This window comes from Lepus europaeus, chromosome 20 (assembly GCF_033115175.1).
Source record: "Lepus europaeus isolate LE1 chromosome 20, mLepTim1.pri, whole genome shotgun sequence".
NCBI classification, from domain to species: Eukaryota; Metazoa; Chordata; class Mammalia; order Lagomorpha; family Leporidae; genus Lepus; species Lepus europaeus.
In genome coordinates, this window is record NC_084846.1 from 2,678,275 (window position 1) to 2,700,415 (window position 22,141).

At 63.2% G+C, this 22,141-nt stretch overlaps 1 protein-coding gene across 1 annotated transcript in view; it reads left to right on the top strand.

Moving 5' to 3' along the window:
- Positions 1-323: 323 nt before the first annotated feature.
- Positions 324-22,141, top strand: part of C3 (complement C3) — a 29,373-nt gene continuing 7,555 nt past the window's right edge. The window contains 36 exon segments of the mRNA XM_062179436.1: positions 324-389; positions 391-413; positions 1,182-1,374; positions 1,509-1,671; positions 1,763-1,833; positions 2,667-2,761; positions 2,873-2,955; positions 3,287-3,377; positions 4,167-4,227; positions 4,229-4,261; positions 4,263-4,271; positions 4,553-4,573; positions 4,575-4,637; positions 4,639-4,681; positions 5,144-5,172; positions 5,174-5,260; positions 5,343-5,489; positions 6,681-6,702; positions 6,705-6,889; positions 6,978-7,184; positions 7,279-7,437; positions 7,867-7,996; positions 8,219-8,290; positions 8,452-8,652; positions 10,777-10,885; positions 11,197-11,282; positions 12,105-12,247; positions 12,346-12,558; positions 15,002-15,068; positions 15,293-15,379; positions 16,107-16,310; positions 17,405-17,480; positions 17,695-17,854; positions 18,785-18,883; positions 21,215-21,371; positions 21,732-21,895. Coding sequence (XP_062035420.1) covers positions 339-389; positions 391-413; positions 1,182-1,374; positions 1,509-1,671; positions 1,763-1,833; positions 2,667-2,761; positions 2,873-2,955; positions 3,287-3,377; positions 4,167-4,227; positions 4,229-4,261; positions 4,263-4,271; positions 4,553-4,573; positions 4,575-4,637; positions 4,639-4,681; positions 5,144-5,172; positions 5,174-5,260; positions 5,343-5,489; positions 6,681-6,702; positions 6,705-6,889; positions 6,978-7,184; positions 7,279-7,437; positions 7,867-7,996; positions 8,219-8,290; positions 8,452-8,652; positions 10,777-10,885; positions 11,197-11,282; positions 12,105-12,247; positions 12,346-12,558; positions 15,002-15,068; positions 15,293-15,379; positions 16,107-16,310; positions 17,405-17,480; positions 17,695-17,854; positions 18,785-18,883; positions 21,215-21,371; positions 21,732-21,895 — 3,804 coding nt within the window. The 5' untranslated portion in view covers positions 324-338.

A 22,141-nucleotide genomic window follows, 5' to 3' on the forward strand; every position in this document is an offset into this window, starting at 1 on the left:
GTGTCATCAGCAAACGCACAGCTGAAGGTGGACATCGGGTGGCGGTGGGGGCTCTAACAGCCGGTGCAGCAGGCAAAGCTCTCGGTTCGCCAGCTGACCTTCACGCCGAGAGAGGCCAAGGGCAAGGGGCAGGCACTTTCCTGTCGGCAAGGGGTCACGGCCTCAGGTTCCTCACCCCCTCGCAGGGCCCCAAGGATTGAGAAATCGGGGGCAGTCCCAGGGAGGGGACAGGCCACGGGAGAAGGAAGGGGCGGGAGCAGATAAAAGGCAGCCTCCAGCGTCCCTGCTACTCTCCCCCACCCTGCCCCTCTGTCCCTCCACCCCTGGGCCCCTGCGCCATGGGACAAGCCTCAGGCCCCAGCCTGCTGCTGCTGCTCCTGACCAGCCTCCCCCCTGGCCCTGGGGGACCCCATGTGAGTGGTCCTGGCTGTGTATGGGGGCCGGAAGCAGGCATGCAAAGTGCGGCTGGGGCATACTGATTCAGGTTGAGTCGGTTCTGGGTGTTTACGGGTTGGGTATTTGTGGGGTGTGGGTGTTGCGGCATGGAGGGTTTGCATGTGCACAGAAATGGGGATCTGTAGCCTTGGGGGCGCTGAGCCATGGTGCCCGCGGGCGGGTTTGAAGCCCTGGAGGTTCTGACTTTGCAGGAGCTGGGAGCTGGAAAGTTTCAGCGCTCACAGGTGTAGTGTTTGGGGGTGCAGAGGTGTAGCTGCCTGGAGGGTCGCCATGTTTGCTTTTGGCTGTGTTTGTGGGATTCGAGCGGTGGGGGTTCCAGGTCTTTTGGCATCGGGGTGCGTGTGGGTCTGGGTGTGGGGAGTGCTGAGGTGGGTGGGTTTCAGGGCCTTGGGCGCGGGTTGGCTTTGGTCATTGTGGGTCGCAGGGCTGCTGGTTCTGGACTGGAGGCTCAGCGGTTGCTGGGATCTGCAGCCCAGGGGGGTCCCGGCTGTCAAAGGCCACGCCCCACCTGCTGAGGGTGGCTCGTGGCGGCCACCGTCCCCCTCTTAGCTCTCAGCACGCGGCAAGGGCAGTGCCTGAGGACTGAAGGCCCAGGGTCCGGATTCCGGGTTGGCAGGTGCCCGGGGCACTCACTGGCGCCCTCCAGGATCCGCGGCTGGGCAGAGCGCCCAGGGGTCGGAGGCCCAGCCGGCCACTGGCCCTCAGCCTCGGGTCGGCTCCTACAGGTTCTCCTTAATCACCCCCAACGTCCTGCGCCTGGAGAACCAGGAAACCGTGGTGCTGGAGGCCCACGGCGCGGCGGCCGACGTCCCGGTCACTGTCACCATCCACGACTTCCCCGCCAAGAAGCAAGTGCTGTTCAGCGAGAAGATGGTGCTGACCAGCGCCACGGGCTACCTGGGCAACGTCACCTTCAAGGTGGGCGCCCGCTGCAGCGGGGTCTGCGGGCGTCCTGGGCCCCCCCTCCCCCAGACTGGGCGGCGAGCGGGGGCCGGGGAGACCCCCGGCAGCCCCCTGCCCACCGCTGACGCCCGGCCCACGGCCACACGCAGCTCCCCGCCAGCCGGGAGCTGAGCTCCGGGCGCGGGCCGCGGTACGTGATGGTGCTGGCGCTGTTCGGCGGCGAGGCGGTGGAGAAGGCGGTGCTGCTGAGCTCGCACAACGGCTACCTGTTCGTGCAGACCGACAAGACGGTGTACACGCCCGGCTCCTCAGGTGCGGCTGGGCGCGCGCCCCCGCGGGCCCTCGGGCGCGCGCGCCGGCCCCGGCTCACGCGCCCGCCTCGCCCCCCATCCCCGCCCCGCAGTGCTCTACCGCGTCTACACCGTGGACCACAACCTGCTGCCCGCGGGCCGCACCGTCGTCGTCAGCGTCGAGGTACCGCCGGGGGCCAAGCCAGGGAATTCTACGCGGGCGCATCCTCCCACGGCCGCCAGGGGGCGAGCGTGAGCACCCGAGTCTGGCTTGGGCCCTCCCGTGCCCACAGCCCCCCCGGTGGCTCCCATCTTCTGTGGCACAGAGCCCTGGAGCCCTGCACGACCCCACCCCACCCTCGCTCCCCTTGCCCACTCCGCCTCAGCCACACGGGCCTTCCGGTTCCTCCAACATGCCCGCTGGGCCCTACCCCAGGGCCTTTGCACGGGGCTCTTCCCACAGCTCAGAAAAGCAGGATACAATACAGCCGTTCTGGCCGGGCAGAGCACGCCGCGCACCAGCAACGCCGTGGGTGACGGCTGCTCGAGGGTGCAGCAGGGAATAAATGCCAGTTACGCCACCCGAGACGCCTGCCTCCACCATCAGACTGCCTACTTTCAGTCTGGACTTCTCTGCTTCTGATCCAGCTCCCTGCCAATGCACAAGAGGGCACCAGTGAGGTCTCAAGTCCTTGGGTCCCTGCCACCCACGTGGGAGCCCCGGATGGAGCTGCAGGCTCCCGGCTTCGGCCTGGCCCAGCCCCGCTGTTGCAGGCATTTGGGGAGTGACCAGCGGATGGAGGACCTCTCTCTCCCTCCCTATCCCCCTTAATAATAACATGAAAGGATGCTCACTACGAGCACAGAGAGGTTCACTAAGTCGCCCAAGGTCACCCAGCCTGCAAACCGCACAGTAGGTTGGCCTGCCAAGCTCCGTGCCCTGTGCCCCTGTAGCACAGAGAGGCCGAGGGGCGCCGGGGGACTGAACCCGCTTTATCCCCCCCTCCTTCCCCACAGAACCCTGACGGCGTCACCATCAAGCGGGACACCCTGTCTTCTCACAACCAGCATGGAATCCTGGCCTTGTCTTGGACCATTCCGGAGCTGGTCAAGTAGGCGGGGCCATCCAGGAGGAGGGGGCCCGGGAGGGGCTGGGGGTGCAAGCAGGGCGGGTGGGGGCTCCCCGGGGGGCCCGGCCAGACCACCGCCCGCCTCCCTGACAGCATGGGGCAGTGGAAGATCCAGGCCTACTATGAGCACTCCCCGCACCAGGTCTTCTCCAGCCAGTTCGAGGTGAAAGAGTACGGTAAGGGCGGGCGGTGCAGGGCGGCAGGGGGCGCCCAGGGCTCCGGGACCGCAGGGCGGCAGGGGGCGCCCAGGGCTCCGGGACCGCAGGGCGGCAGGGGGCGCCCAGGGCTCCGGGACCGCAGGGCGGCAGGGGGCGCCCAGGGCTCCGGGACCGCAGGGCGGCAGGGGGCGCCCAGGGCTCCGGGACCGCAGGGCGGCAGGGGGCGCCCAGGGCTCCGGGACCGCAGGGCGGCAGGGGGCGCCCAGGGCTCCGGGACCGCAGGGCGGCAGGGGGCACCCAGGGCTCCGGGACCCCGTGCCTGCCCCTCCAATGACGTCTCGCACCCCAGTGCTGCCCAGCTTCGAGGTCATCCTGGAGCCTGCGGAGAAATTCTACTACATCGATGACCCGCAGGGCCTGGAGGTCAGCATCACGGCCAGGTGAGGAGCAGGGCAGAGCGAGGGGAGGCCGGGGGAGGCGGAGGGGAGGCGAGGGAGGCGAGGGGAGGCCGGGGGAGGCCAGGGGAGGCCAGGTGAGGAGCAGGGCAGGCGAGGGGAGGCCAGGGGAGGTGAGGGGAGGTGAGGGGAGGCGAGGGGAGGCGAGGGGGAGGCCGGGGGAGGCCAGGGGGAGGCCAGGTGAGGAGCAGGGCAGGCGAGGGGGAGGCCGGGGGAGGCTGAGGGAGGCGAGGGGAGGCGAGGGGAGGAGCAGGGCAGGCGAAGGGAGGCCGGGGGAGGCTGGGGGAGGCCAGGGGAGGAGCAGGGCAGGCGAGGGGAGGCCAGGGGAGGCTGGGGGAGGCAAGGGGAGGCGAGGGGAGGAGCAGGGCAGGCGAAGGGAGGCCGGGGGAGGCTGGGGGAGGCCAGGGGAGGAGCAGGGCAGGCGAGGGGAGGCGAGGGGAGGCCGGGGGGAGGCTGGGGGAGGCCAGGGGAGGAGCAGGGCAGGCGAGGGGAGGCGAGGGGAGGCTGGGGGAGGCTGGGGGAGGCCAGGGGAGGCCAGGTGAGGAGCAGGGCAGGCGAGGGGAGGCTGGGGGAGGCGAGGGGAGGCGAGGGGCGGCTGGGGGAGGCCGGGGGAGGCCAGGGGAGGCCAGGTGAGGAGCAGGGCAGGCGAGGGGAGGCCAGGGCAGGCCGGGGGAGGCCGGGGGAGGCCGGGGGAGGCCAGGCCTGTGGGGCAGGGGCTGGGGCCGGGCGCAGGGACGAGGGTGGGGGGGCCCTGACTTGCTCCTGGCCTCCCAGGTTCCTGTACGGCAAGAACGTGGACGGCACCGCCTTCGTCATCTTCGGCGTCCAGGATGGTGGACCAGAGGATTTCGCTGGCTCAGTCTCTCACCCCGCGTTGTGGTACCTGCAGGGGCCCCCGCCTCTGAGCCCCCTCCCACCACACCCCTCCTCTCTCCCCAGGGCCCTGCCTGCTCTTAGCCCCCACCTGCCACACCCCCTCCTCTCTCCTTGGGCCCTGCCTGCTCTGAGTCCCTCCCCGCCACACCCCTCCTCTCTCCTTGGGGCCCTGCCTGCTCTGAGCCCCCTCCCACCAGACCCCTCCTCCTCTCTCTCCCGGGGCCCTGCCTGCTCTGAGCCCCCACCCGCCACAACCCCCTCCTCTCTCCCCATCCCTCCACCAGATCGAGGATGGCAGTGGTGAGGGCGGTGCTGAGCCGACAGGTGCTGCTTGACGGGGTGCAGCCGTCCCAGCCCGAGGCCCTGGTGGGGAAAGTCCCTGTACGTGTCGGCCACCGTCATCCTGCACTCAGGTGAGGCCCAGCTCAGATGGGAGGAATGGCTGAGTCTGAGGGAGGAGGCCGGGTCTGAGGGAGGAGGTCCTGTCTGAGGGAGGTGGCCGAGTCAGAGGGAAGATGCCCTGTTGAGGGATGAGGCTGAGTCTGAGGAGGAGGCCCTGAAAGATGAGGACAAGTCTGATGGGGAGGCCCAGTCTGAGGGAGGAGGCCCATCTGAGGGAAGAGGCCCTGTCTTAGAGAAGAAGGCTAATTGAGGAAGACACCCCTGTCTGAGGGAGGAGGCAAGTCTGAGGGAAGACGCCCTGTCTATGGGAGGAGACCCTGTCTGAGGGAGGAGGCCCTGAGGGATGAGGCCAAGTCTGATGGGGGGAGGCCAAGTCTGAGGGAGGAGCCCTGTCTGAGGGAGGAGGTCCTGTGTGAAGGTGAGGTCCAGGCCTGAGGGGGGAGGGTCTGGTCCTCACAAGCTGGTCCCTTCAGGAAGCGACATGGTGGAGGCGGAGCACACCGGGGATCCCCATCGTGACCTCCCCCTACCAGATTCACTTCACCAAAACACCCAAGTACTTCAAGCCCGCCATGCCCTTTGACCTCATGGTGAGACCCGGGGGGCTCCACCCCTCCGCCTGGAGCGCTGACCAGGCCTCCGCGTCCGCCTGACCGCCTCCCCCTGGCCCAGGTGTTCGTGACCAACCCTGACGGCTCCCCGGCCCGCCGCGTGCCCGTGGTGACCCAGGGCTCGGACGCGCAGTCCCTGACCCAGGACGACGGCGTGGCCAAGCTGAGCGTCAACACGCCCAACAGCCGGCAGCCCCTGAGCATCACGGTGAGCCGGCCCGCCCGCCGCCTCCTGCGGCAGCGCCTCCGAGCCCCTCCTCTCCCTCCTCACTCCCTCCCCCTTCCTCCTCCTCCTCCCCTCCTCCTGTTTCTCCTCCTCTTTCTCTTCCTCCCACTCCTCCTCCCTCCTCCTCCCCTCTGCTCCCCTCCTCCTCCTCCTCTCCTCTGCTCCCCCTCCTCCCTCCTCCTCCTCCCCCTGCTCCCCCTCCTCCCTCCTCCTCCCCTCTGCTCCCCCTCCTCCCTCCTCCTCCTCCCCCTGCTCCCCCTCCTCCCTCCTCCTCCCCTCTGCTCCCCTCCTCCCTCCTCCTCCTCCCCCCTGCTCCCCTCCTCCCTCCTCCTCTTTTCCCCCACCTCCTCCCTTCTCCTCCCTCCTCCTACCCCCTGCTCCCCCTCCTCCCTCCTCCTCCCCTCTGCTCCCCTCCTCCCTCCTCCTCCCCCTGCTCCCCCTCCTCCCTCCTCCTTCTCCCCCCTGCTCCCCCTCCTCCCTCCTCCTCCCCTCTGCTCCCCCTCCTCCCTCCTCCTTCTCCCCCCTGCTCCCCCCTCCTCCCTCCTCCTCCTCCCCCCTGCTCCCCCCTCCTCCCTCCTCCTCTTTCCCCCCACCTCCTCCCTCCTCCTCTTTCCCCCTCCTCCCCCTCTGCTCCCCTCCTCCATCCTCCTTCTCCCCCCGCTCCCCTCCTCCCTCCTCCTCCCCCCTGCTCCCCCTCCTCCCTCCTCCTCCCCTCTGCTCCCCCTCCTCCCTCCTCCTCTTTCCCCCAACTCCTCCCTCCTCCTCTTTCCCCCAACTCCTCCCTTCTCCTCCCTCCTCCTACCCCCTGCTCCCCCTCCTCCCTCCTCCTCCTCCCCTCTGCTCCCCTCCTCCCTCCTCCTTCTCCCCCCGCTCCCCCTCCTCCCTCCTCCTCCCCTCTGCTCCCCCTCCTCCCTCCTCCTCTTTCCCCCAACTCCTCCCTTCTCCTTCTCCTCCTCTTTCCCCCTCTTCTCATCCTCTTCCTCCCTTTTCTCCTCCCCTCTCTGTGTCTCCCCGCCCTGTGATTTAATCAAACCCACAGCTAGCTCAAGACAATCCTGCACTCAGGCTCCCAATGTCACCCCATGCGTGCGCCACACAGCCCCAGGAGCCAGCGGCTAGGGTGCAGTGGGCCACACGCTCCATCCCCTCCCCTGCCACCCCACCCACCCGCAGGTGCGCACGAAGAAGGAGGGCATCCCGAGGCTCGGCAGGCCTCCAGGACCATGCAGGCCCAGGCCTACAGCACGCTGCACAACTCCAACAACTACCTGCACCTGTCCGTGCCGCGCACGGAGCTCAAGCCCGGGGAGTCACTGCACGTCAACTTCCACCTGCGCACGGACCGCGGCCTGGACGCCCAGATCCACTACTACACCTACCTGGTGGGCGGCCCCCAGGGACCCTCCCGCTCGCTCCCCAAGGCCGGCTCGCAGCCTCCCGGGCTGACAGCAGCTTCCCCTGTCCCCCCAGATCATGAACAAGGGCAGGCTGCTGAGGGCAGGCCGCCAGCTGCGCGAGCCGGGCCAGGACCTGGTGGTGCTGCCCCTGACCATCACCCCGGATTTCCTGCCTTCCTTCCGCCTCGTGGCCTACTACACGCTGACCGGCGCCAGCGGCCAGAGGGAGGTGGTGGCCGACTCGGTGTGGGTGGATGTCAAGGACTCGTGCGTGGGCACGGTGAGCCCCCCTGCCCCAGCCACCCCGGGACCTCCTGCCTCCTGGGCGGCCCTCGGGGGGCTGACACCTGCTCCCTCCCGCAACCTGCACACAGCTGGTGGTGAAAGGCGGCGGTCGGGATGGCCAGCAGGCCCTGCCCGGGCAGCAGATGATGCTCAAGCTGGAGGGTGACCGCGGGGCGCGAGTGGGGCTGGTGGCCGTGGACAAGGGCGTGTTCGTGCTGAACAAGAAGAACAGACTCACTCAGAGCAAGGTGCGCGGCCCCGGGGGCTCCCGGGCTGGGGGTGCAGGGGTTGAGGTTGGAGTGGCCTGGGCGCAAGTGGAGGTGGAGACCAGGGGACAGGCGAGGGCTCACGCTGGGGGGTTCAGGATGGGCGTGGCTCCAGTCATCCGAGTGGGGTGGGGGACAGGGTGGACGTGCTAGGTTGTAGATCCCGGGGACCAGAAGTGGGGTTGGCGGGATGCGGCCACGGGTGCAGGGGGGAGCCGGGAATGGGGTTGGGATAGGTTTGAAAATGCAAGCGGGGGTGGGGGATTGGGAACAGAGCAGACTTGGTTGGAGAGGGCTGCGGGGGAGGGGCGCAGTGAGGAGTGGGGGTGCAGTGGGGGTGGGCGTGGCTGGGGCAGAATCGCAGACGAATCAAAGGGGGACGCTGAGGCCCGGGGCCTCCCGCACCCCCAGATCTGGGACGTGGTGGAGAAGGCAGACATCGGCTGCACCCCAGGCAGCGGCAAGGACTACGCGGGCGTCTTCATGGACGCTGGCCTGGCTTTCAAGACCAGCAAGGGCCTGCAGACGGAGCAGAGGAAGGGTGAGGCGGCCATCGCGCGGAGGGGCGGGGCCTGGGAACTGCGGGGACCCGGGTTCAAGTCCTGCCTCCAGCTCCGAGCTCGCTGCTTCCTCGGGGCCTCAGCTTCTCTTGGGGCGGCGGGCGGACGGGAATCTCCCCATCCCTGCCCGCGGCCGTCCTGGGGAGGGAGCCGAGGGCACACAGCTGGCCTTGCTTTAGCCGGTGCTTGGCCTTGCCCCGTAGAGCTGGAGTGCCCCAAGCCGGCCGCCCGCCGCCGCCGCTCCGTGCAGCTCACGGAGAAGAGGATGGACAAAGGTGGGTCCCGGCCCGAGGCGGGAGGATGGAGACCCAGGGCGGAGAGTCAGGAGCCGTGGCGGGGGCGGGGGTGGGGGCCCTGGGGTGTCCCCCCGGGAGTCCGCCCCGCGTGGCTGCTGCTCCAGGCGCTGACTCGCCCGCCCCGGGCGCTGTTCCCGCAGTGGGCCAGTACACCAGCAAGGAGCTGCGCAAGTGCTGTGAGGACGGCATGCGTGACAACCCCATGCAGTTCTCGTGCGAGCAGAGGGCGCGCTACGTCATCCTGGGCCCGGCGTGCGTGCAGGCCTTCCTGGACTGCTGCACCTACCTGGCCCGGCTGCGCGAGCAGCACCAGCGCGACCGGCCCCTGGGCCTGGCCAGGAGTGAGTGGCCCCAGCCGGGGCGGCGCGTCCCTGTCTGAGGGGGAGGGTCCCTGTCTGAGGGGGGAGGCCACAGTCTGAGGGAGGAGGGGGTCCCTGTCTGAGGGAGGAGGCCACAGTCTGAGGGAGGAGGGGGTCCCTGTCTGGGGGAGGAGGCCACAGTCTGAGGGAGGAGGGGGTCCCTGTCTGAGGGAGGAGGCCACAGTCTGGCCAAGGGGGGGGGGGCGAGAAGAAAGATCCTGTCTCAGGGAGAAGGTCCTTGACTGAGGGGGGAGGGGGTTCCTGTCTGAGGGAGGAGGCCACAGTCTGAGGGGGAAAGGGGGGTCCCTGTTTGAGGGAGGAGGCCACAGTATGAGGGAGGAGGGGGTGCTTGTCTGAGTGAGGAGGCCACAGTCTGGTGGGGGGGGGGGGCAAGCAGAAAGATCTTTTCTCAGGGAAAAGGTCCTTGACTGAGGGGGGAGGGGGTTCCTGTCCGAGGGAGGAGGTCCCTGTCTAGGGGGTAGGCCCCTACCTGAGGGGGAAGTGGGTCCCTGACTGAGGGAGGAGGCCACAGTCTGAGGGGGGAGGGGATCCTGTCTGAGGGAGAAGAAGGTCCCTGTCTGGGGGTGGGGGGTAGGCCCCTATCTGAGGGGGGAGTGGGTCCCTGACTGAGGGAGGAGGCCACAGTCTGAGGGGAGAGGGGGTTCCTGTCTGAGGGAGGAGGCCACAGTCTGGGGGGAGGCAGGTAGAAAGATCCTGTCTCAGAGAGAAGGTCCCTGCCTGAAGGGGGAGGAAGCCCCTGTCTGAGGGGGGAGGACACTCCTGTCTGATGGAGGAAGAGACCTTTGAAGGTAGGAGAAGCCAGGTGATTCAGGTCTGAGGGAGGAGAAACCTAGTCTGATGAGGGAGACAGCAGTGTTTCCCGCCCAGCCCGAGTCAGCGTGGAGTTTGCAGCCGGTGGGCTGCCTGTGGGGAGGCCGCCATGGGTGGCGAGCCCACAGCAGAGGAAGCCACGCCATGTTGCCTCCAGCGAGCGCTGCCCACACGTGCTCACCCATTCACCCATTCACCCATTCATCCGGTTCTGAATCACACAAAGCACATACACACTCGTGACGTCACACCCTGGGCCAGAAACACGCTCACAACGCAGAGACAAATGTCTCTTGCCATAAGCTCTCTTTAAGTAAATCTGAAGCCCTCTCTCTCACCCGAAGGAGACAGTCTGAGGGCTTCGGAGAGAAGTTCACAAAGCCTCTGGCCTATCGGGATGGGACTGTGTCCACGGGAACATGATTTCCCCCAGCATTGTGTAATTTCTTTAGCCAATGGTGATTCAAAGAAGGGCTTCATTGTCCATACGTTTGCATGGAGTGTTCTGGAATACAGGTGGATTGCTAACCCTATGGAGTCCCACCTCCCCTGTTGCTAAGGAGCCCCAGAGCCCCGGCTGTCTGTCGTGTGTGAGGACAGCCCGGCCGGACTTGCTGTCGGTGTCCAGCCACACTCTAGAGGTCACCTCCTCCTCACAGGTCTCCTGCAGGGCGGGGGATGCCCTCAGTGCACCTGCTGGCCCTCGGGACTGGCAGAGCCTGTCAGAGTGAGCAGGTGCCCAGGGGCCATGAAAAAGTCTCCGTTTTGCTGGAAATCCAAGTGGGAAAAATGACAGTTGCCCAGCCTGCATTCTATCTTTGGATCAACATAGTTGTAAAACAAAATCCCTAATTAGTTGTTTTTAGAAGATGTGTTTGGAAGGCAGAGAGAAAGAGAGAGCTTTCACCCGCTGATTCACTCCCCACGTGGCCACAATGGTCAGGGCTAGGCCAGCCTGAAGCCAGCAGCCGAGAATTCCATCCAGGTCTCCCACATGGGTGCAGGGGCCCAAGGACGTGGGCCATCTTCCACTGCCTTCCCAGGCCGTCAGCGGGAGCTGGATCAGAAGTGGAGCAGCCGGGACCTGAACTGGCGCTTACAGGGGCTGCCAGGGTTGTGGGCAGCAGCCTCACCTGCTGCGCCACGACCCCAGCCCCGGGGGCTCCCAGAGGCAGCCGTCCCTGGGGTCAGCCCTGGAGGGGCTCTGTCCCAAGGAAGTCACCTCTGGGGGCAGCCAGGGCTGGGGTCTGCTCTGAACCCACCTCTGACCCTCAGGTGACCTGGATGAGGACATAATCCCGGAGGAAGACATCGTCTCCCGAAGCCACTTCCCGGAGAGCTGGCTGTGGACCATCGACGAGTTCAAAGAACCCGCGAAAAATGGGTGAGGCTGCGATACTCCACTCTGAGGGCAGAGGAGGTCCCAGTCTGAGGGGGGAGGAGACACTGATGGGGGAGGAGACTGTCCGAGATCTCCTGAAGCCTCCTGTCTCATCTAGAATCCCTCTCCCCTGCACAGCCCACCTAGAGAATGCCTGGGTTACCCATGGTGCCCTCTCCAAGCCCCGTCCCTCCACCTGCTAGCTCGTCCCCCTCTCCCCTGCACAGCCCACCTAGAGAATGCCTGGGTTACCCATGGTGCCCTCTCCAAGCCCCGCCCCTCCACCTGCTAGCTCGTCCCCCTCTCCCCTGCAGAATCTCCACTAAGATCATGAACGTGTTTTTGAAAGACTCCATCACCACCTGGGAGATCCTGGCCGTGAGCTTGTCCGACAAGAAAGGTGAGCGAAGGTGACGGCCTCAGAGGCCAGACTCTGGGGGACATGGTCTCCAAATGTGGTAGGGTTTTTTGTTTTTGTTTTTGTTTTTAGATTTATTTTATTTATTTGAAAGAGTTACAGAGAGAGAGAAAGAGAGATAGAGAGAGAGGTCTTCCATCTTCTGGTTCACTCCCCAGATGGCCGCAACGGCCGGAGCTGAGCTCATCCGAAGCCAGGAGCCAGGAGTTTCTTCTGGGTCTCCCATGCAGATGCAGGGGCCCAAGGACTTGAGCCATCTTCCACTGCTATTCCAGGCCACAGCAGAGAGCTGGATCGGAAGAGGAGCAGCTGGGACTAGAACCAGTGCCCATATGGGATGCCGGCACTTCAGGCCAGGGCATTAACCCACTGTGCCGGCCCCAACCCCAAGTTTTTTTAAAAGATTTATTTTATTTATTTGAAAAGCAGAGTTACAGAGAGAGAGAGAGAGAGAGAGAGAGAGAGAGATCTTCACCCACTGGTTCACTCTCCAAATAGCTGCAATGGACAGGGCTGGACCAGGCCAAAGCCAGGAGCCAGGAGCTCCATCCTGGTCTCCCAGGCAGGTGCAGGGGCCCAAGCACTTGGGCCATCATCCACTGCTTTCCCAGGCCATAGCAGAGAGCTGGATTAGAAGTGGAGCAGCTGGGACTTGAACCGGCACCCATATCGGATGCTGGCACTGCAGGCTGCGGCTTTACCCGCTATGCCACAGCGCGGCGGCCCCACACAATTTCTCAAACTAAGCGCTTGCAACCAAGGCGCCCCCTGCCCTTGACACCCCTCCGGTCTCTGCCTGAGCAGGGATCTGCGTGGCCGACCCCTACGAGGTCACGGTGATGCAGGACTTCTTCATCGACCTGCGGCTGCCCTACTCCGTGGTGCGCAACGAGCAGGTGGAAGTCCGCGCCGTCCTCTACAACTACCGGGAGTCCGACTCCCTCAAGGTGTGTGGGCAGGCGGCAGAGGCCCCGGGCAGGTGGGCTGGGCGTCCACAGCACACAGCCCTGCCGCACGACGCGCCCCGCCTCTCTCTGTCTGGCAGGTGCGAGTGGAACTGCTCTACAACCCAACCTTCTGCAGCCTGGCCACCGCCAAGAAGAACCACCAGCAGACTGTGACCATCCCGCCCAAGTCCTCGCTGCCCATCCCCTACGTCCTCGTGCCTCTCAAGATCGGCCTGCAGGAGGTGGAAGTCAAGGCTGCCGTCTACAACCGCTTCATCAGCGACGGTGTCAAGAAGACCCTGAAGGTCGTGGTGAGTCCTCGGGGGGCGTCTGTGGCCCCTGCTCCTTCAAGGAAAGCACCCGGCCGGTGTGCTGCTTCGTCTTCACAGATGTGTTTGCCTGAGGGCCCCGCGCTGTGGCGTAGTGGGCTAAGCCTCTACCTGCAGCGCCGGCATCCCATATGGGCGCCAGTTTGTGTCCCCGCTGCTCCACTTCCCATCCAGCTCTCAGCTTATGGCCTGGGAAAGCAGTAGAAGATGGCCCGAGTGCTTGGGCCCCTGCAACCCACATGGGAGACCTGGAAGAAGCTCCTGGCTCCTGGCTTCCAATGGGCCCAGCTCTGGCTGTTGTGGCCAATTGGGGAGTGAACCAGCAGATGGAAGATCTTTGTCTCTGTCTTTCCCTCTCTGTGTCTGTAACTCTACCTCTCAAGTACATGGATACGTCTTTAAAAAAGATTTATTTGCTTGAAAGGTAGAGCGATAGAGAAAGGGTAAGGGAGATAGAAATAATGATAGGTAGATGATAGATAGATAGATAGATACTAGATAGATGCTAGATGATAGATAAATAGGTTGATAGATAGATATAGATAGATAGATAGTAGATAAATAGGTAGATAGATAAATAGATGATGGGTAGATAGATAGATAGATAGCTCCCACCTGCTGGTTCACTCTCCTAAATGGCTGCAACAGCCAAGTCTGGACCAGGTGAAATCCAGGAGCCAGGAGCTCCATCCTGGACTCCCCCATGAACTCTCCCGGCCATGGGTGGCAGGAGCCCCAAGCACTTGGGCCATCACCTGCTGCTTCCAGGTGCATTAGTGGAGCAGAGCTGGGACTTGGAACTGGTGCTCCTACACAAGGTGCCAGCATTGTAAGAAGTGCCTTGACCCACCGCACAGCAGTGCCAGAGGTGGGAGACTCGGGCTCTAGGACATTAGGAATCACAGTGTCCCACCTGGGAAATATAGAAGTTCCAGAAAGCAGAGCTCGGGTTAGACTAAGGCAGAGGACATGCCCCTGGTGCAGAATTTTAGGAACACTAACAACCTCGGCAGTTGAGAGCAAAGTAATTCAGCACAGTAGTTTTTTCCCATACATGACTTGTTGACTTCTGTTATTTCATTCCCCAAATGCCCACCATGGCGCCCAGCTGGGGCCAGAGCCAGGAGCCAGGAGCTCCATCCGGGTCTCCCATGTCGGCACCAGGGACCCGAGCACTTGAGCCATCACCGCTGCCCCCCAGGGTCTGCCTCAGCAGGGAGCCGGGGCCAGGACCCTGACACAGGTGCGGGGGTCTCAAGAGCCATATTGCCTGCTTGGACAAACACCTGACCCTGTTATGGTTTATAATACAGCTACATTTTTTTAAAGAATTAATTTATTGATTTCAAAGGCAGAGTTAGATAGAGACAGAGACAGAGAGAGAGAGAGAGAGGTCCTCCGTTCCACTGGTTCACTCCCCAAATGACCACAATGGCCAGAGCTGAGCTGAGATGATCCGAAGCCAGGAGCCAGGAGCTTCTTCCAGGTCTCCCACACGGGTGCAGGGGCCCAAGCACTTGGGCCGTCTTCTACTGCTTTCCCAGGCCATGGCAGAGAGCTGGATTGGAAGAGGAGCAGCTGGGACTAGAACCGGCGCCCATATGTGATGCCAGCGCTGCAGGCTGGGCCTTTAACCCACTGCACCACAGCACCGGCCCCTACAGCTACACATAGGACCACCTTCTAAAGTGGCATATCGGTGTCTCTACCTAAATCGTAAACAAAATGGGAGTGATTAGAGCAGCACCCTCCCCACTGTTTGCTGTGAGGTTTGAGTTAAGCAGGCCGAGCCTCTGACCAAGCAGCAGCATTTCAAAAGCCTTTATTATTTCATTATTCACTGTCACCTGGCGGTGGATTTGCACAACCACAGTGTGACACAGATGCTTGTGTACCACGTCTTCAATTATTTTTTCAGAGGTGTATTTATTTATTTATTTATTTGAAAGGCAGAGAGCAGAGTTACAGAGAGAGATGCAGAAAGAGAGATTTTCCATCCCCTGGTTCATTCCCCAAATGGCTGCACCAGCCAGGCCAGGACCAGAAACTCCATCCAGGTCTCCCACGTGGGTGCAGGGGCCCAAGCATTGGATCATCTTCCACTGCTGTCCCAGGCGCATTAGCAGGGAACTGGATTGGAAGTGGAGCAGCCGGGGCTCGAACCGGCGCCTGTATGGGATGCAGAGCCACAGGAAGCAGCTTAACTTGCTGCACCACAATGCCAGCCCCCACTTTTTCCTTACAAAGGAAGAAAACAAGGCACAGAGGGGTTAAGTAACTGGCCCCGAGTCACACAGCTACAGGAGTGATGAGCCAGGTCAGAGGCCCCGACACCTGAGCCAGGGTGACTGCAGAACAGTGCCCCGCTGACCCTCTGTGTGTCCTTCCATGTCCCCTCCCTCTCCCCTTTCCCAACGCTGAGTAGCCTGAAGGAATGCCAATCAACAAAACTGTGGCCGTTCGAACCCTGGACCCAGAGAACCTTGGCCAAGGTGGGTGAGCTGCAGGAGAGGGGGCGAGGCCGGCCCTGGGCGTGGTGGGGCAGGAGGAGGGCGGGTGGCCTGTGCGGCTCTCTCCTTGTGGGGGAAGCCTGGGCGTGGTGGGGCGAGAGGAGGGTGGGGCAGGAGGAGGGCGGGTGGCGTGTGGGTCTCTCTCCTTGTGGGGGAAGCCTGGGCATGGTGGCCGGCCACCTTCAGGCCTCTCGCTTGCCCGGTAGGGGGCGTCCAGAAAGAGGAAATCCCTCCGGCGGATGTCAGCGACCAAGTCCCAGGGACCGAGTCCGAGACCAAAATCCTCCTGCAAGGTGAGATGCGCTGAGCTCCCGGGAGGGGGGGGGGGCGGGCAGCGAGCCGGGAGCCGGGAGCCCCACCCCCCAGGAAGGGGTTGAACTCCCTCTCCTTGCATTGGTGCCTCACCACCCCTCCACATCAGAGCAGCCCCTCTTGGACCTGCTCTCTGGAAACTTCCAGAGGAGTGTGCATTTTCAAAGACTTTTTTTTTTTGCACCAAAACAAGCTCATCTGATTTCTTCTATGAGAGACAAAGAGCTACATCTGCTGGTTCACTCCCCAAACGCTCACCCCATCAGGACAGGGCAAAGGCAGAAGCCAGGAGCTAGAGACTGCCTGCAGGCCTCCCTCATGGGTGGCAGGGACCCGAGGGCAGCCGTCCCCTGCTGCCTCCCAGGGTGTGCATCGGCAGGCAGCTGGGTGTCACACCTGGGTGCGCTGTGGGCATCTTAACCGCTGGGTCAAAACACTCCGTCCCAAAATTTTTAAGTTCAGGTTTCCCTGAACTTTTTGAAGACCCGTTGTTGGTGTTTGTGGCTCTTGTTATTAGAATTATTTTTCCTCCGGTGAGACGGGAGGCTAGAAGAGGAGGGTTCACTGTGAACCAGAGCCCCCGACCCCCAAAGGCAGACCCCTCCCTCCCTCCCTCCCCCAGTCACATCCTCACATCCTCCCAGCCCGCACCTGCCCTCGCCCCTTGGGTCCCTCCTCACCCCCAGGGGTCGCCCCGCCCGGCTGCAGGGACCCCCGTGGCCCAGATGACGGAGGACGCCATCGACGGCGAGCGGCTGAAGCACCTCATCGTGACGCCGTCCGGCTGCGGGGAGCAGAACATGATCGCCATGACGCCCACGGTCATCGCCGTGCACTACCTGGACCACACCGAGCAGTGGGACAAGTTCTCCCTGGAGAAGCGGCAGGAGGCGCTGGAGCTCATCAAGAAAGGTGGGCGCCGCCCGCAGACCCCGCCCCGCTAGCCCCTCCCCCCAGGACCCGCCCCGCCAAGCCCCTCCTCCCACAGGACCCCTCCTCCCCCAGGACTCCTTCTCCCCCGAGACCCCGCCCCACCGAACCTCTCCTCCCCCAAGACCCCGCCCCGCCAAGCCCCTCCCCCCCAGGACCCTGCCCCACCGAACGCCTCCTCCCCCAAGACCCCGCCCCACCGAACCTCTCCTCCCCCAAGACCCAGCCCCACCGAACGCCTCCTCCCCCAAGACCCCGCCCCACCGAACCTCTCCTCCCCCAAGACCCAGCCCCACCGAACGCCTCCTCCCCCAAGACCCCGCCCCGCCGAGCCCCTCCTCCCCCAGGACCCCTCCTCCCCCAGGACTCCTTCTCCCCCGAGACCCGGCCCCACCGAACGCCTCCTCCCCCAGGACCCCGCCCCGCCGAGCCCCTCCCCCAGGACCCCGCCCCACCAAGCTCCTCCTCCCCCAGGACCCCACCCCACTGAGATCCTGCCCCACCGAGCTCCTCCCCCAGGACCCCTCCCCCCCTGAGACCCCACCCCGCTGTGCCCCTCCTCCCCCAAGACCCTGCCCCACCAAGCCCCTCCTCCCCCAGGACCCCGCCCCACCAAGCCCCTGCTCCACCCTGCCCCTCCTCCCTCAGGACCCTCCTCCCCTGAGACCCCACCCTGCTGTGCCCCTCCTAGGCCAGACCCCTCGCTTGAGACCCCACATCCTCTGAGATTCCTCCCCTGGGGCCCCTCCTCCCTGAGATCCCTCCCCCTTGAGACTCTTGTCAAGGCCACACCCTTCCTCTAAGAGCTCCTCCCACTCCTCTGGTCCCCCATCCCCCCAACTCCCCTTCCCTCTCCAAAGCCCTGTCCTCTCTCTAAGCCCCTCGCCGTCTCTGAGATCCCTCTCCACTGACACCCCCAGACCCCTCCGGTTCTCTTGTTCCCCTGGGAATCTGGTCCCCCCTCCCCTTCTCTCTCCCACCCCCAGCAGCACCCCTGTGCCCCCCTGGTGAGCCCACAGCAGCCACCTCCTGTGCTCAGGCTGTGCCCCTCCTTGGGGTCCCCCTCTCCCCTGCAGGCTATACCCAGCAGCTGGCCTTCAAGCAACCCAACTCGGCCTATGCAGCCTTCCTGAACAGGGCACCCAGCACCTGGTGAGGCTCTGGGCCGGCCTGGTCTTGCCCCTCCCTGGCCCCAGGCAGTCGGGGCGGATGGGGGAGTGGTCTAGGACTCCTCGGATCCCTGAGCGTCATTAGACGCTGACTGCATGCACCAGCTGGGTCCCAGGAAGGGCCAGGCCCGGCCTCTTGTAGCTGACCGAGCGTGTAGCCCGGAGCCCACAGGCTCACTCCCAGTGTCCACCCCCAGGCTGACCGCCTATGTGGTCAAGGTCTTCTCTCTGGCCGTCAACCTCATCGCCATCGACTCCCAGGTCCTGTGTGGGGCCGTGAAGTGGCTGATCATGGAGAAGCAGAAGCCGGATGGGGTCTTCCAGGAGGACGCACCCGTGATACACCAAGAAATGATTGTGAGAGGCCGGGGCCGCGGGCAGAGTAGGCAGAGGGCTGCTGGGTGTGGCCAGGCGGAGGAAGACGCCGCTATCTCCCCCCTGCCCAGAGTGGGAGGGAGGGCAGAGAGACACATGGCCCCAGGTGGTCATGCCCATGTCACCAACGCCAGAGGCCTGTGCAGCCCAGGGCAGAGAGAAAACGCACGGTCCCCTCATTCAGAAATTGTTAAGGGTTTCGTTCATGCCAGTGCAGGTGCCGTCCGTGCCCGGAGACCCTCCCTCACATCCAAATCCATCTCCTACTCCTGCTGCCCGGGTGTTCAAAGCTCTCCCCTTCCCCCCATCTCCCGGGCCAGGAGACCCTGCAGGCCTCCCACCCCCCTACCCCAGCTGTCACCCCAGAGCCGCTGGGGCAGCTTTTTTTGAATCTGCTTGAGTCACTCCTTAGGAAGTCCCATAGCTCCCTTGACTCCTAAACAAGGACCTCCTTGGAGTAGCTGGTGTCTTTGGGCCACCACCAGCAGCAGCATAAACGTGTTAGAAACGCACCTTCTAGGGGTGGGCATTTAGCTGGGTGGCTGTGATGCTGGGTAAGGATCCTGAATCCCACATTGGAGGCCCTGGGGCCTTTGCACCTGCTCCTCCTGCTGCTATCGGAAAGAATCAACTCCTACTCTCCAGTCGTGCTTCAGCTATACAGATGCCCCAGGGGTATCTTTCTTGACCTCCCTGCCTGGCTCGTATTCTCACCATGATCTTTTCCTACATAGCGTTTGAAGGTTTCTCATTACAGAGACAGTCCCTAATACAGAAACGTTTCCCCTTCTGTGCGCTCGGACACCAGGAAGAGGCCCGGCCCTGCCCAGACCTCCTGGCTCCGCACTGGGGGTGACTGTCACATGTGGACTCCTTGGTGACCCCCACCTTGCTTCCTGCTCCCCATCCCAGGGTGGCCAGCGGAACTCTGCCGAGAAGGAAGCATCCCTCACCGCCTTCGTTCTCATCGCCCTGCAGGAGGCTAGAGAGATTTGCGAGGAGCAAGTCAACGTGAGTGTCCCCCGCCTTGTCCCCGCACCCTGCCCTGCCCCAGCTGGGGCCCATCCAGATGTCACCCTCAAGGTGTTTCCAGCCCTCCCCAGGGGCCACAACAGCCACCGTGGTCACTCTGATAGCACCTAACGCTCACAGAGCGCTTACCCAAGACCCCCATCCGGGAGCTCCGTGTAACCTCCCCGGAGATGACGGATTCGTGTGAACCCCGGTTCACAGATGAGAGAAGCTGAGGGCTCCTTGTGGGCTGCTTTGCTGTTTGCCGAGAGCTTTGAGCTCGTTCCCAAAAGGCACGTTAGCCTGAGGACTTGGCACATCGCCCGTCCGTGATCAGTGCTTTTGCGTTCCTGCTTGGAGAAAACTCAGGACATTAATTCCCGAGGAAAGTAACACCTAAGGCGATGGCCTCCGGCCAAGGCATCTTCCAGGAGACGTTCAAGGGGGTCCCGGGCCCCAGACAGGAACTGACAGGGCCCTGGTGGTTCCCTGCTGGCCCCTCTACCTCTGGTTTCGCTCCTGAAGCAGGAAGCTCAGAGTCACTCGATTGCTTTGTCCTGGGCTTGGGAGAGTGGGCTAACTTGTAGCTTTCCGAGGGGGGAACCCCAGGAGCTCCCCATCATCCCAGCTGCTTGCCCCACGTTGGCACCCCAGGAAAGAGAGGGAGGGGAGCGGGGCAATGAAGAGAGAAACAAAGCCAGAGCCACTGACTCGGATACCCAAGGCGGACTGGGGGGAGGGGGGTGTTTCTGGTTCTAACCTTGCAAATCTGAGAAAATTTCATGAGAGGGAGGGGAATCTAGCCAGGGCTATGGGGTCAGACAGATCCTGCTGTTCAGGCACTTCCCCCCTTAGGCCTCAGTGTGTGCATCTGTGAGATAGGAATAAGGTTCTAAGACTCCCAAAGTCATCCCAGATATGACACATGTGTGACCCCAGCGGGAGATGTGGGTCCAAGGATCTGTCGAGGGCACAGAAGAAGGTGGCCTGAGGGACTGTACCAAGAGGCTTTGCTCCTTCCCTCTGGGTCTTTCACCCCCTTCTTGCCCAAACGTGGAGCTTTCCTGACATCCAACCTGTCGGGCAGACTATGGCTGCCTTCCTTGCAGGAACCAGCCACATGCAAATTCCCCAGGAGACACTCTGATTGGCTCAGCCTGGGTCAGGTGATTGCATCTGGCCCAATCAGCTGCGGAAAGGAAGTGGGTCTCAGGGGATAAAGATGGCTGCTTCCGCTGTGGCCGTATGCGTGGAAGGCAAGAGGATAAATGCCTACGAGAGCCAGGAGAGGATGTAGGTGAGGCAGACAGACAGACAAAAGGATCGGTTTCCGCTACAACATAGCAGCGTGGTAATGGGGTGGCCCTCAGGCTGTGGGACCAGAGTGACGGGGCCAAGGCGTGAGTGTGTGGAACCAACCTGCGAGAGCCAATAGGTAAATTCCCAGGAAGCTGGTCGCTGAACGAGTGCGGGGAAAATTACATCACCTGCACCTACCGTGAAATAAATTCCATGCCACACTCAAAACTCATCGCTTCCTAGTTATTCTGCTACCCGCTCCCATGACCACGAGCTCTGTCTGTCTGTCTGTCTGTGTCGGCCTGGTGGAGGCTGCATCAGCCAGAGTGGAAGTATTTACCACCTAGAAGTCATCAAGCCCTGTACGTCTCATCCTCCTCCACCCCCAGGAAGCCGGGTTGGAATCCTGACTCTGTCGCTTACTGCCTAGCTTGGGCTTGGAAGGACCACTGAGCCTCTCAGAGCATCCGTGTTTCCATCTCATGGGGTGTTGGAAGGTTGAGTGAGTGGATGTGTAACCGGCATGGGGTTAGGTGTGAGCCATGAGGATGACGGAGAAGATGGAGATGATGGTGATGATGAAGAGGATGATGGTGGTGTTCCCATGAGAGGTGTTCTCACGGCGTGCTCAGTCTGTCTCAGCTCAGCCTATAATGACTTCCTTGGTGCCTCTTTCCTTTGTTCAGGGACACTGGTAGCTGATGTTGGCCCTGGGGGGAATGTTTGCTCCCCAGAAACTGGCAATCCTTATAAACCAAGGCTATGCCAACCCTCCCACCAGAGACCTGGTTGTTAACCGCTGACCAGCACACCACTGGGTTGTGACCCACACCTGCTACATCACAGATACTCAACAACAAGGCAGCTTGGGTTGGCAACAACGTCTCAGAAGCTCCAAAACAGATGCAAAGCAGATAGATCAAAGGAAAGGAAGGATCCTAGTGCCTGGGAGTTGGTTCCCGGATGGCGTTCACCTGCTGTCTCTGGCAGCAGTGCCCACTTGACCGGCCTGTGTGACCCTCTTTCTCACAGAGCCTGGCAGCCAGCATCAACAAATCAAGGGACTTCCTTGCAGCCAATTACATGAACCTGCAGAGACCATACAGTGTGGCCATCGCTGGCTATGCCCTGGCCCAGCAGGGCAAGCTGCAGGGAGCATTCCTCAACAAATTCCTGAGCACAGCCAAAGGTAAGGGGCAGCGTGGCGGGGCCGCAGGGGGACGAATGGATGGGATGCACGGTCGTAAGCTGAACTGGGCTGTGTGTGTCTGAGATGGGCCCATTGCAAACCACACAAGCAGGTCCGTTTGTAGCAGGTGCATCCCTCATTCGGTAAGTGTCCGTCAAGCATTCGGTTTTAAGCAGACAGAGTTGGTGAAGGCAGAGGGCGAGGCAGCAGTCAGGAGATAGACAATGACCTTGAACGCCACCCAGGACACCTGAACGCCCGCCCAGAAGTCTAGAATGAGTCTTCCTCTGAGCTCCCCCGGAGCCAGCCCCCGGCTGGCCAGAGCAGTGAGTGCTGGGGCCGGGGGCCGCCTTCTTGCAGAGAAGAACCGCTGGGAGGAGCCGGGTCAGAGGCTCTACAACGTGGAGGCCACGTCCTACGCCCTCCTGGCCCTGCTGCTGCTCAGAGACTTTGATTCGGTGCCTCCAGTTGTGCGCTGGCTGAACGAGCAGAGATACTACGGCGGTGGCTACGGCTCGACCCAGGCAAGCAGACTCATGCACCCCCCCGGGGGAGGGGCCCCCGCAGAGAGGCGGTTCTGTCCCCTGAGCCACGGTGATGGGAGCGGAGGAGGGACATGAGTTCCCCTTAGCTGGGAGCACGTGGCTGGGTTCTAGACTCCACTTGGAATGTTCCAGCTGCGCCTGGAGCCTCCCCACCCCTCCTGGCGTCGCGGGCATGTCCTTGTGTCCCAGGTTCGGACCTCTGCTTCCTTACCTCCCAGTGTCACC